General features: G+C 38.9%; 1 protein-coding gene across 2 annotated transcripts in view; it reads left to right on the forward strand.

Annotated features, from left to right (window-relative positions):
• MELK (maternal embryonic leucine zipper kinase) overlaps nucleotides 1-12,810 on the forward strand; it is a 71,540-nt gene that overhangs the window by 8,028 nt on the left and 50,702 nt on the right. The window contains exons 4-8 of one of the 2 annotated variants that reach the window (XM_005683873.2): nucleotides 267-383; nucleotides 1,323-1,466; nucleotides 2,373-2,441; nucleotides 4,163-4,255; nucleotides 9,591-9,689. In XM_005683873.2, coding sequence (XP_005683930.2) covers nucleotides 267-383; nucleotides 1,323-1,466; nucleotides 2,373-2,441; nucleotides 4,163-4,255; nucleotides 9,591-9,689 — 522 coding nt within the window. Of the gene's footprint in view, nucleotides 1-266; nucleotides 384-1,322; nucleotides 1,467-2,372; nucleotides 2,442-3,955; nucleotides 4,054-4,162; nucleotides 4,256-9,590; nucleotides 9,690-12,810 lie in introns of those variants that run through there. The other variant, XM_018052179.1, reaches the window with a different exon arrangement.

Genomic DNA, 12,810 nt, shown 5'->3' on the forward strand with positions numbered 1-12,810 from the left:
GCTAACTTTCTAAAGGGAGTGAGATTATTTTATTTTTGGGGCATGTTGTACTCTTGCCTCAGATTGAACTTTTCTTTCGTAAAACCCTCAGGGCCTTTTGAAAATGTACGCAGAGATAAGTTTTTTTCTCTATTTCTGTATTATTGAGCAAATTGTTTTGAGGCCATTGACTGCTTTTGCTACTTAGTATTAGAGTTGTTGATATTGGAGCTTGGAATATTTTCCAAATAAGTTTATTGCTCATTTAATAAAATGTTTTGTCACAGAGTGATTTGCCTCGGGTCAAAATAGAAATTGATGCCTTGAAGAACCTGAGACATCAGCATATATGTCAACTCTACCATGTGATAGAGACAGCCAACAAAATATTCATGGTTCTCGAGGTCAGTAGTAAGTTGCAGAGACCTTAAGTTATTTGTCACTGTCTTAGTCTGTTTGGGCTGCTGTAATAAGTATCACAGACTGAGTAGCTTATGAACAACAGCAATTTATTTCTCACAGTTCTGGAGGCTGGGAATCCCAAGATCAAGGCACCAGCATGGTCGGGTGAGGGTCCTCTTTCTGGTTCATAGCTGGTACCTTATTGCTTTGTGCTTACATGATAGAAAAGGCTAGGGATCTCTCTGGAGCCTCTTTTATGAGAGCACTGATTTCATTCACGAGGACTCCGCCCTCATGTCCTAATCACCTCCCAAAGGTTCCACCTTCTAAAATCACCATCTTCAGGGCTTAGAGTTTCCACATAGGAATTTTTTTGGGACACAAACGTTTACTTAGGCCATTCTCTTTCATTTTATGATAGTTGTATGAGAGAGGTATTAAATTCATTTCACTTGCAAGATTAAATGCTAAGTGGCTTACCTGTTTAAGTTCTAACTGTAACAATTTAGACCAAGTAGACATGTATAATAAATTGGAGACACATTGTAAATATATCCTTTGTAATACCCTCCTCATGTGATGGTGTGCTTTAGTGGACAGAATAGGTTAGAATTTGTTCTAGTGGACAGAATAGGTTAGAATTTGTTCCTGGAGAGAACTCACATGAAGCAACAAAGACCCAGTGCAACTAAAAAATAATAAATTAATTAATTAAAAAAAATAGCTCAAGACCAAAAGTATTCCAAAAGCTAGAATACTGAGAGTGTATTTTTGAACATACTTAAATAAGTTCATTCCTTTGCTTAGAAATCGAATTAACAACATCTCTGAGTTAAGTATGATTTTTTATTTTAAATTCCTCTGATTTTTGTAAGTATGATATTATAATGATATTATAATGATATTTTAATGATATTTATGTGACTCTGCTGCTCTTGCAGTATTGCCCTGGAGGAGAGCTGTTTGACTATATAATTTCCCACGATCGCCTGTCAGAGGAGGAGACCCGTGTTGTCTTCCGTCAGATAGCGTCTGCAGTTGCTTACGTGCACAGCCAGGGCTACGCTCACAGGGACCTCAAACCAGTAAGTGACTGCATTACAGATGCTCACCTGAGAATTTGACATCTGACTGTCATCACTCAAATTCCAAATGTTCTTTCTGTTTAGAATTTATTTGGGCTTTTGCTTATTTTTTTGTTCCATTCCTAATGTATCTTTCTTTTTCCCTTTTGACTTTTGACTCCTGCTGGGCTCTTCTGGATGGACTTACTATTGGCATTCTATTTCTTTGTCAATTTTGTGTGACATTATAAATGTCTTTGTAATTAGCTGTAGAATGTAAACCTCAGGTTTTATTCCTAGGAAAGAAGAGTTTTGAGTATTTTCTTTGAGAATATTGTCTTTGAGTATCTTCCTCTTGATACTCTTTTCCTGACATCATCTTCCTTTAATTTTAATTCCATTATGCTTCAGAAATGAATAGTTCAATAAAATGGGCAGACTCTGCTTTTCAAGGGCAGAATAAAAATTTGATACCCTTAAATGTGTAGGCTTTGACTAATATGCATGCTGGTGAACATGAATTTCAATGTAATTTGATACTAGGGTTTGAGATCCAGAATTGCCCTAACAAGATATGGCAGTTTCTGTCCTTTTCTCTTTGTTTTTATCCAACTCTTTGATTTGAGTTCACTCTTTCTGTTCAAACTTGCCTTTGACATATATCATGTTCGCTTGTAGTTGAACCTCAGAGTACCAAGGAGAAAGTGGTTTATGCTAATGTGCCTTGAGGGGAAGCAGAATAGTTATCAACATTCCTCTCCTCTTCTCTTTCCTTCTATTCTTGTCACTTCATTCTTTTTTTTTTTTAATTGATTTTTTTACTCTGTACCCAACCTTAAAGTGCTTTTAGGAATAGCTAGAGGTGGGATGTAACATAAGGAAAACTATATAGTTATGAAAATGTCTTTTTTTTTTTTTTTTTTTCAGGAAAATTTGTTGTTTGATGAATATCATAAATTAAAGCTGATTGACTTTGGTCTCTGTGCAAAACCCAAGGTAAGTGCAGAGATAAAAATGAGTTTATTTCCTTTGCCAGTGCACCTCTTGCCTGTTATGTTACACTAACTTCCATTTAGTATTTAGTGAGCCTGGTTGCATCCATTGAGAAAAATGCTAAATTTCATGCTTTTTATAAGTTCTCTTGATGATTTTAACATGTAGCCAAGGTTGAAAACCACTGCGCTAGGTCCAGGGTTGGTCCTGCTGAAAACCCCATGGGTATGCTCTGAGGGAATTTGCAGGACTGAAGTGTCAGGAAGCCATCACAGTGTGAATGCTGAATTGACCACGTGTTTGCAGTTGGAGTATGTTCCTGTTAGATGATGCCTTTCTTTGTTTAGATATGCATTTCAGGAAATCTAGTGAAAATCTGTTCTTTATTATCCAAATGGTTATATAACTGACAATTAGTTACATTTTGAGAGACAATCCCTTTTCCTTATAAAAGAAGAAGGAAAAAGTCCATATGTACTTTAAAATTTATACCATGAATTATTTCCTTAATTTGCACTCCATAGTTAATACCTTCTCTTTGAGGTGACTTTGAACTTTCTCCTGTGTGGCTGCTGTTGGAGGCTTCCTCTTGAGTCCTCTAATGATGGTACTTACAGTCTCTAAAATGAACTGTCTACCCTCATTAAGAATGTTGAAATTTCAGACTTGTCTCAGCCCCTTGGAGTCCCATGATTATTTCCTGCCCCAATCAGAACTACCTGGGTGCAAAGGGAGGCAGATTTTGCCCCTTTGGCTGAATGTCTGATTCTTTCTGATTTTCCTCTCCTTCCCTTGGCTCTTCAGAGATTGTCAGTCGAGTCTTGTGTCTGGGAACCAAATGCAAGAAGGCGTTTTTCTGATCGACAAGCAATAAAGATAAAGCTTACTTTGAGCCGTTAAGCTGGTTTAAGTCATGTTCATCACAGGAGGCAGTGGCGAATGTTTGTGACAGACTCTGGCAGCCTTTATTTATGGCTGCCACGGATTCAACCCACACAGACTCCATCTCACAAAGCAAGACTTGACTGGGAGAAGGTGGCCTCAGCTTTCTGCTGAGGAGCTAACTTCTGGGTGTGCTGTTGCAGTTGTAAATGAAATCTTATAATTTCATAAGTCATTTGCCATTTGGGGAACTCTGTAGAAGTGTTAGGCGGTGATATCATTTGCATTATGTCTCCATATTTCTGTGGGAGACCAGAGGATCCTTATTTGAACAGATCTGGAGGCTGAGGTCATGATCTGTGTTATAACCAAGTCTAGGAAACAGACTCCCAAGGGTTTGTTTTGTGTAGTGTTTGCTCTCTTCCCTCTTGGGGAAAAGACACTTATATATTGGTAAAGATTTGCTATTGGAGATAGGGTCCTTCAGAGAAATAATCCTTTTTTCTTGAGTACTTGGGAGTGGGAGGACTTGGGTGCTTGGATGTATGCTAAACTGATTATTCTGCAAATGGATGCCTAGGGAAGTACGAGCTTGACTGAGCTAAGGGGAGAAGGATTTTTTTCATGCCAGGTCTTGGTGGTGTTGGAAATCCAGAGAAGAGGAAGCCACACGTGCATGCACGCACATGGGCCGAGTATTGAGTTGGCGGCAGAATGTCTCTTATCATTTTCGGTAACTCTTATCTAGCATCTCTTTGCTTATATTGGAAGAATGTTTATCAGGGTTTTAATTCTCTTAAGGGCCGTAGTTAATAAGTGTTTCATTTTTATCTTATTGGCAGGGTAACAAGGATTATCACCTGCAGACCTGCTGTGGGAGTCTTGCTTATGCAGCACCTGAATTAATACAAGGCAAATCATATCTGGGATCAGAGGTAATTGTTCAGTGATTAATTCAATATATGATCCATATATGTTTACTGGTGATCTGTAGTGAGTCAGGCACTGTGTGTTGAGGATGTAATGAGGTAAGAAATAAACTTGTTAATCAAAGAGTTGTCTAGTCAGAGAGTGAGATATGTACAGTAATAAGGGAAATGAACAGCTTGCAATAAATATAATAATGCATAATATTCTTGTGAAACAAAGATGTATTTCTGGTGTTTTGTGTTTAACGGTGCTGTAATTTAGACTGATTAGTCCAGCCAGGTAGAGTATGAGGCCAGGATTATAGGCTTAGTTTGCAGAGATGGTGTTTAGCACAGAGAAGACCTCGGATAGCTGGCTGTACTTTATCCACAGCCAGCTATCCGAGGCCTGCAGTCCTGTGTAAGAGGCCTGGGCTCAGAAAGCCCTGGGCATTGCCGCTTAACTATTGGCTACCGCATGCTAGTTAGCCCCTTACACTCTTTGGAGTACCGATTTTGCTGATGTTGTTGTAAAATGGAAAAGGTTTAGTTGTCAAAAGCTCTGGAAATACTGGGTTGAACAGTTTCCTTTAGTTCAGGATGTTTCTGAATCTTAATATGTTCTGTACAATGTCCTCTGGGAGGAGACCATCGCAGAGAGCAGCTGGTCTCAGTTTCATGCGCCTACAGAATCCACCTTTTATGTGGAGCATCTTTTGGAACTGGTGTTATGTGGGAGAAACTTTGAGATATGCCAGTTTACTTAATTTGTAGCATGAGAAGATGAGGACTAACTTGTTTTTGGTGACCTTTTATTTGGATATATTCTCAGACTTACAGAATAGGTACAACTATGGAATGAGAAACTTCTATATATATTTTGCCAAGTTTACAACTGTTTACATTTTTCCCTATTTGTTTTAGTATTCTCTATGTTTATATACATGTGAATTATGTTTTGAACCAATTGAGAGTAAGTTGGAGACATCATGCCCCTTTATCATTAAATGCTATGTATATATTTCCTAAAAGAAGGGCTCTCTTATTTATTTATTATTATTTTTTTGGCCATGCTGTGTGGCTTGTGGGATGATCTTAGTTCACTCACCAGGGATTGACTGAACTTGGGCCGCAGTGGTGAAAGTGCTGAATCCTAACCACTGGACTGCTGGGAAATTCCCAAGATGTCCCTCTTTTAGTTATCAAAATAAATTCACTTTAGTTATCAAAATCAGCGAGTTTAACATTGGTACAATTCATTTAACCCACAATTCATGTTCAGATGGTGTTGATTGTACCAGTCATGTCTTTTACAGCTATATTTTCCCTCCAGCCCAGGATTCCATTCAGGATCATGCGTTGCACTGTTGCAGTTCTTTGTTCTTTAATCTGGAAGACTTCCTTAGGCTTTCTTCATCTTCATGACCTTGAAATTTTGGGGGAAGCCGGTTATTTTATAAAATGGCCATCAAGTTGAATTTGTTTGATTAGTTTTGGGTTATGCACTTTTGGCAGAAATACCACAGAGGTGATATTGTGGCCTTCTCGGGGCATCATAAGAAACGGACAAACTTTTACTGAATATTTATCATAGTCCTGGAATCATGGTAGATCTTTTTTTTTTTTTCTTTCAATTGTGGTAAAATACACATGACACAATATTTGCCATCTTACCATTTATAAGGATACAGTTCCTATTTGAACTACATTTAAATGTACAATTCAGTAGTGTTAGGTACATTCATATTATTGTGCAATCTCCAGAGCTCTTTTAATCTTGCAAAACTGAGACTATATCTATTAAATAATAACTCCATTAGCCACTCCCTGCTCCCCTGGCAGCTATCCTTTTACTTTCTATCTGGGTCAGTTTGACTAGGCTACGTACCTTGTATTATGGACTCATACAGTATTTGTTTTTTTGTGTGACTGCTTTTATTAGTGTAATATTTTCAAGGTTCATCCATATTGTGGAGCATGTATCAGAATTTCCCTCCTTTTTAAGTCTGAGTAGTATACCATTACATGTATACACCATATTTTATTTATGCATTTATCCATGGACATTTAGGGTTACTTTTATCTTTTGGTTATTGTGAATAATGCTGGTAGACACAAATATCTCTTTGAGACCTTGCTTTCAGTTCTTTCGGATATATACCCGAATGTGGAATTGCTAGATCATATGGTAGTTCTATTTTTAATTTTTTGAGGAACTGCCATACTGTTTTCCGTAGTGGCAGCAACATTTTACATTCCTGTAATAATGCACAAGGATTCCACATGGTAGATCCTTTTTATAATTTTCATTTAATCTGCACAAAAATCTGCACAAGGATTCCACATGGTAGATCCTTTTTATAATTTTCATTTAATCTGCACAAAAATCCCTTGGAGTGAGTACTGTTACTCTGTTTCATAAGATAAAGATGATGAGGATACTGGGGCTCAGAAATTAAGTGCCTTTGCAGATCACAACTAGCAACTGTGGGTCAAGATTTGAACTGAGTGAGGCTCTACCTCACACCTGTACTCTTTCTAGTCTCCTAGAAGGAGTGGTAATCACATGCCTGATGCTCACAAGATTCCTAGATGTCTGGTGATGAGGCTCTGCTGGTTTGAATGCATCAAGGTTTTCCTACAGGATCTTGCTTTCTTATCCATTTTAGTTCAGTTTTCCATCCTTCTAGGATAATTTCTTAAGTACAGTGTACCAAGGTATTGTCTAGGGGCACTTATTAAAATATGCAGAACTCAGGGCAGTATATTTAGAGATTTTAGTTTTGTTTTCTAAGGTGGGGCTCTAGGAATCTTCTTTCTTAAATAAGTAATTTAGATTATTCTGTTGCTCATGGTTCAGATCATGCTTTATGGAATGTTCCATGGTAAACATCTCTAATTCCTTTTGTAATTTCTCAGAGGAAGTCTCTCTGTTAACCTCTTCTTATGGCATTTGATGAGGCCATATTAGCCCACTCTTTCCTGTGTAGCCACTTTCTTTGTGTTTAGTCTTTGTTAGATTAGTATGTGTCTTGGTGTGTTTCTCCTTGGGTTTATCCTGCATGGGACTCTTTACACCTCTTGGATTTGATTGACTATTTCCTCTTCCATGCTGGGGAAATTTTCAACTATAATCAATTCAAAAAATTTCTCATACCCTTTGTTTTTCTCTTCTTCTGGGACCCCTATAATTCAAATGTTGGTGCGTTTGATATTGTCACAGAGGTCTCTGAGACTATCCTCAGTTCTTTTCATTCTTTTTACTTTATTCTGCTCTTCAGAAGTTATTTCCACCATTTTGTCTTCCAGTTTACTGATTCATTCTTATGCTTTCGGATATTCTGCTATTGATTCCTTCTAGAGTATTTTTCTGGTGGGCTGCAGTCCATGGAGTCGCTAAGAGTCGGGCACAACTGAGTGACTTCACTTTCACTTTTGACTTTCATGCATTGGAGAAGGAAATGGCAGTCCACTCCAGTGTTCTTGCCTGGAGAATTCCAGGGACAGGGGAGCCTGGTGGGCTGCCGATTCTGGGGTCGCACAGAGTCGGACACGACTGAAGCGACTTAGCAGCAGCAGCAGAGTATTTTTAATTACAGTAATTGTGTTGTTTGTCTCTGTATGTTTATTCTTTAATTCTTCTAGGTCTTGGTTAATTGAGTCTTGCATTTTCTCCGTTTTGTTTTCAAGGGTTTTGATCATCTTTACTATCATTCTGCATTCTTTTTCAGGGAATTTGCCTAGTTCCTCTTCATTTATTTGGACTTAGATGTTTCTGGTTTGTTCCTTCATTTTTATAGTATTTCTCTGCCTTTTCATTATTTAAACTTACTGTGTTTGAGGTCTCTTCTTCCCAGGCTGCAAGGTTGAATTCTTTCTTCCTTTTGGTTTCTGCTCTCCTAAGGCTGGTCCACTGGTTTGTGTAAGCTTCGTATAGGGTGAGATTTGTGCTGAGGTTTTTTGTTTGTTTTTTTCTCTGATGGGCAAGGCTGAGTGAGGTGGTAATCCTGTCTGCTGATGACTGGGTTTGTATTTTTGTTTTGTTTGTTGTTTAGATGTTCTACCAGTGGTTGGGTGATGCTGGGTCTTGTATTCTTAAATTCAAGTGGTTTCCTTTGTGTGAGTTCTCACTATTCGATACTCCCTAGGGTTAGTTCTCTGTTAGTCTAGGGTCTTGGGGTCAGTGCTCTCACTCCAAAGCCTCAGGGCTTGATCTCTTCCTTTCCTTCTTCTTCCTTCCTGGTCACTCTGCTCCAGCCCCACTGGCCTCTGCTGTTCCACCTCTATCCCTGTTGCTCCTTCTGCCACGAATCTTCCTTCCTGTCCTCTTAGCCTGCTTGATTTTTCTCCTTAGCACTGTTACCACCTGGCAGAGCAGCTGTCTGTCTCCCCGTCCCCCACCTAGTAGAGCTTCAGCACTTTCTCCACTTCTGCTCATAGTACGGTACCCAATACAGTTTTCCCACCTGTGCCTCTCCTGTGTGGCCTCTCTACCTTAACTTTAACACCCCAGTCAGGAGTGCCATGCCACCAAGACTCAATTTATAGATGAAGCATTTGACATCTTTCAGGCATAAATGGTTAATTTCTGACCTCCTGCAACTTGGAAGAAGAATCAGTTGTTCACTTGAAAGTACGCTGTTCACCCAGGGTTTCCTTGTTGAGTCCTAATGATATGATGTGATTTGGTAGGCAGGATTCAGTGTGAGATTGGTGTTATTTAGTATAAAAACTAAAGTTTTTCCAAGGCTCAAATGAGGGTGGGAACTGTGACTTCTCAGCCAGTGGTCAAATGGCTATCTTACGTGAAGGTTAACTCATTTCTGGGATTTTGAGATTTGTAGGGCTATTTGTACTGGCAGGCTAATTTCTAGCCTTGATCCTTGAAAAGTCATTTGTTGAACTTTATTAAGGTTTCTCTACATAGAGAGGACTTTACAGTGCAGCTTAGTCACATTTGCAGATTATCAGTAGTAAATTTTAAAACTTGTTTTGATTTTCTCATGCATGTTTACATAATCCTCATATGTAATAAACCCTCAGTAGCACTATATTTTCTCTTTTAGAATCAGAGACTTAGCCTCATCTTCTTCCTTATCATGCCCAATCCAGCCAACTGGAAAAGATTTTCTATTAAGCATTGGCAGGGAGTGCACTGAACTGGAAGTCGAGAGACCTGCCTGGGTGGCCTGCCATTGGCTGGGTGACTTTGGATGAGCCTTCCTTTTTTGGGCTTCACATTGTAGAATGAGCTGGTTGAACTGGATGATCTCTGAGTTCTTTTCCAGCTCTGTAAAGATTCTGTGTACTGCTATTTTGAAATGTGTTCTGATTTTTTGTCTTTTGATTTTTTTCTCCTCAGGCAGATGTTTGGAGCATGGGCATACTCTTATATGTACTTATGTGTGGCTTTCTACCATTTGATGACGATAATGTCATGGCTTTGTACAAAAAGATTATGGTGAGTATTACAAGGCATAGAATTTCATTGTAAGAGTTTATTATACTGCAAATTATATGCTTCTATTTATAAAAATACAGAAACAGGCAGAAGTAATCTATGCTGTTAGAAGTAAGGATAGTGGTCACTCTTTGGAGGTGGGTAGTGACTGAGAGACATGTTTGGTTTTTGATCTGAATGCTGATTATACTTATGTATTCAGTTTTTGAAAACTTACCAAGATATACCCTATGATAGATGTCCTTTTCTATATGTATATTATACTTCTTCAATAAGAAGCTTAACAAAACAAAAACAAATGGAAAAGTAAACATGTAAGCTGATTTTCCTGGTAAGAATTTTTATTTTGTATCCTGAAATGATGCCTTAGCAAGTTGCTGTGTTAAATCACATTTTTCTTTTGAGTTATGTTAAAACGAGAGAAGCTTTTTTTTTTGAAGGTAGAATTAGCTTTAAGTTATAATACAACCACAATGAAGAGCGTTGTAAGTTTTGTTAAAATCATATATATTAGAGATAGTAGATCTGAGATTATGGGGCAGTGGGGGGTGACTACTTAAGGGTAAAGGGTTTCTTTTTGGGTTGAGGAAAACATTATAGAATTAGACAGTGGTGATGATTACACAATTTGGTGAATATATTAAGGACCACTAAAGTGTATACTTTAAAAGTGAATTTTATGTTATATGAACTATATTCAATTAAAAAAATAAGAAATCACATGGGAAGGAAAGTAGTAGAATTCTTTTTAATGAGTTATACTCAAAGCACGCTAACAATAGAAGACATGTAAAGAGGAAGAGCACCACATTGTGTCCATAGCAAACCAAGGTCAGACCAGCAGAGCAGCTTCTCAATGCAGCTGGACTTCCGTTCTGTGTAACAAATATTTCCTGACGGTCTTCTTTGAGATACTGAAAAGCATGAACAAAGATCTATGAAACTTGGTCATTTTCCCCCAGGGCCAGATTTCTTGCTGGAGACAGATATATGGCTATCTAAAAAGGGGAAAGGGCTTCCCTGGTAGTTCAGCACACATATACATGTATTCCATTTTCCCTTCAAACCCCTTCCATCCAGGCTGCCACATAACATTGAGCAGAATTCCCTGTGCTGTCCCTTGTTGGTTATCCATTTTAAATATAGCAGGGTGTACATACATGACCATCCCAAACTCCTTAACATGTGTATATGTGACTGAGTCCCTTCACTGTTCACCTGAAACTGTCAAAACATTGTTAATTGGCTATACCCCAATGCAAAATAAAAAATTCAAAAAAACGAAAATAAAAAGGGGAAAGGGTGAGGGATGCCATTTTATGACAGGTATAAGTGAAGTTAATGCAGGAGTGGATGTGGGATTTGGGAGAACATCTTACAGGAAGTGAGGTTTGAGCTGGGCTTTGAAAGGTAAGAAGCACTTGAGAAAGCCATGTGGGAGAGAGTGTGTCTGGTGGACAGTATTAGCAGAGGTATAATGGGAGTAGCATGGGGAGAAATGATCAGAAGTTTTCTGTGTCTGGACCATTAGGTCTCTAACTCCCTTTTGTAGAGAGGCTGCCTACATCAGCTCCTATTTCTGGGAAATAGCACACAGGGTTGAAAGTGGCAGAGGCAGTTGGCTTATTGCCTGCTCTATGGAACAACCAAGGCTAAGGGTACAGAGTTCAATCTGCAGTTATTTATTAGACTTAATAGTTTTTCCTGTATCCTACCCTGGAAAATGCTTTAAAAATCAGTGCCAAAACTACAAGAGTAGTTTTGGGAAGTGATGGAGCTGTAGTAGTTTCTGGTTTCTTGAAGGCTAAGGAGCTCTGATTCTGCAGGATCAAAGAGAAGTGGTGTTAGCAGTAGCTGCTGCTCATGTTTTGGGGAACTGTGAGCATGTGTGCTTCTCCCTGGAGAGGGGGATGGATGGGGCAGTGGGCTGGAGCCTGCCAGGGTAGCCAGGACAGCACGTGTTTCTCCCCATTCCGTCTCACAGAGCCTCCTCTAAACTTTACGGGGTCGCAGAGTCGGACACGACTGAGCGACCTCACCTCACCTCACCCCACCCTTCATGGGGTAGCAGGTACTGCCTTGGCTCTACTAGCAATGCTTCCTGGGACAAGCAGTTCCTGGCCTCACAGAGCCACAGCCCCCTGGTTAGCAGCAGGATACAAGGAGAACAGTGCTAAGATCCCTTTGTAGCTTCAGCTTTAGTTAACATATGTGGAGTGGGAAGGAGGCTTGGTCTTTGGGCAGCTCAGGGACAATTTTCTAGTTATACTTTTGAAAAATATATGGTTGACCTCTTGAGTTATTCCCTTTTTTTTTGCTGCTCTTTCTTTAAAGTAGCACTCTTGTTTTTTGTTCTGAAAATAACCTTAGTATTATAAGCTGCTAGTATGTTTTACCATACTCTTTTTGGGGGTTGGGGGTACTCCATGCTAAAGAAATAAACTGACAGACAAATTTCTCCAAAGATGAAGAAAAATGGATCTGTTAGGTGTTAATAGCCTGAAATCTTAAACCTCCTAGAATTTTAGAAAGACAGTGTGGGGACACATGGTCCTAGAGTTCTCCTCTCTGCTTCTTGTTTTCGTATTTAAATTTTCACTAAAACATCTCTCGCCCTGGCTGTGTCCATGGAACCTCTCTCGGGGTGGGGGCAGCCTTAGCTATGGACTTAGTGTACTGGTTTACAACCCTGGCAGCGTGACAGCATCACTTGGGGTGCTTTAAAAACCATCAGGTCCAGCCCCCAGAGAAGTTAAATCATAATCTCATTGATATTTTCAAACTCTAGGATCTCTACTTTATGCCTGTGGACTTCGGCAAATTACTCAGCCTCTCTGTACGTCAGCTTCTTCATCTGTAAAATAGGTAATAGTATTCACAACACATGGTTGTCAGGATCAAATGAGTTAGTTCATTTAGTGTAATGTTCAGTAAATGTTAGCTATTATGACTGACATGCATTTCTAAATTTGGTTTGCCAATATTTTGTCCAGGACTTAAAATTTGTTCAGAGATGAATATGTAGTTTTCCTTTCTAGAATTCTTTTGGGTTTTTTTTGGCTTCAAGATTTTACTAGCCACATAAGGTTAATTGGAGACTATTCTTCCTTTAACTGTTTAT

This window comes from Capra hircus, chromosome 8 (assembly GCF_001704415.2).
Source record: "Capra hircus breed San Clemente chromosome 8, ASM170441v1, whole genome shotgun sequence".
NCBI classification, from domain to species: domain Eukaryota; kingdom Metazoa; phylum Chordata; class Mammalia; order Artiodactyla; family Bovidae; genus Capra; species Capra hircus.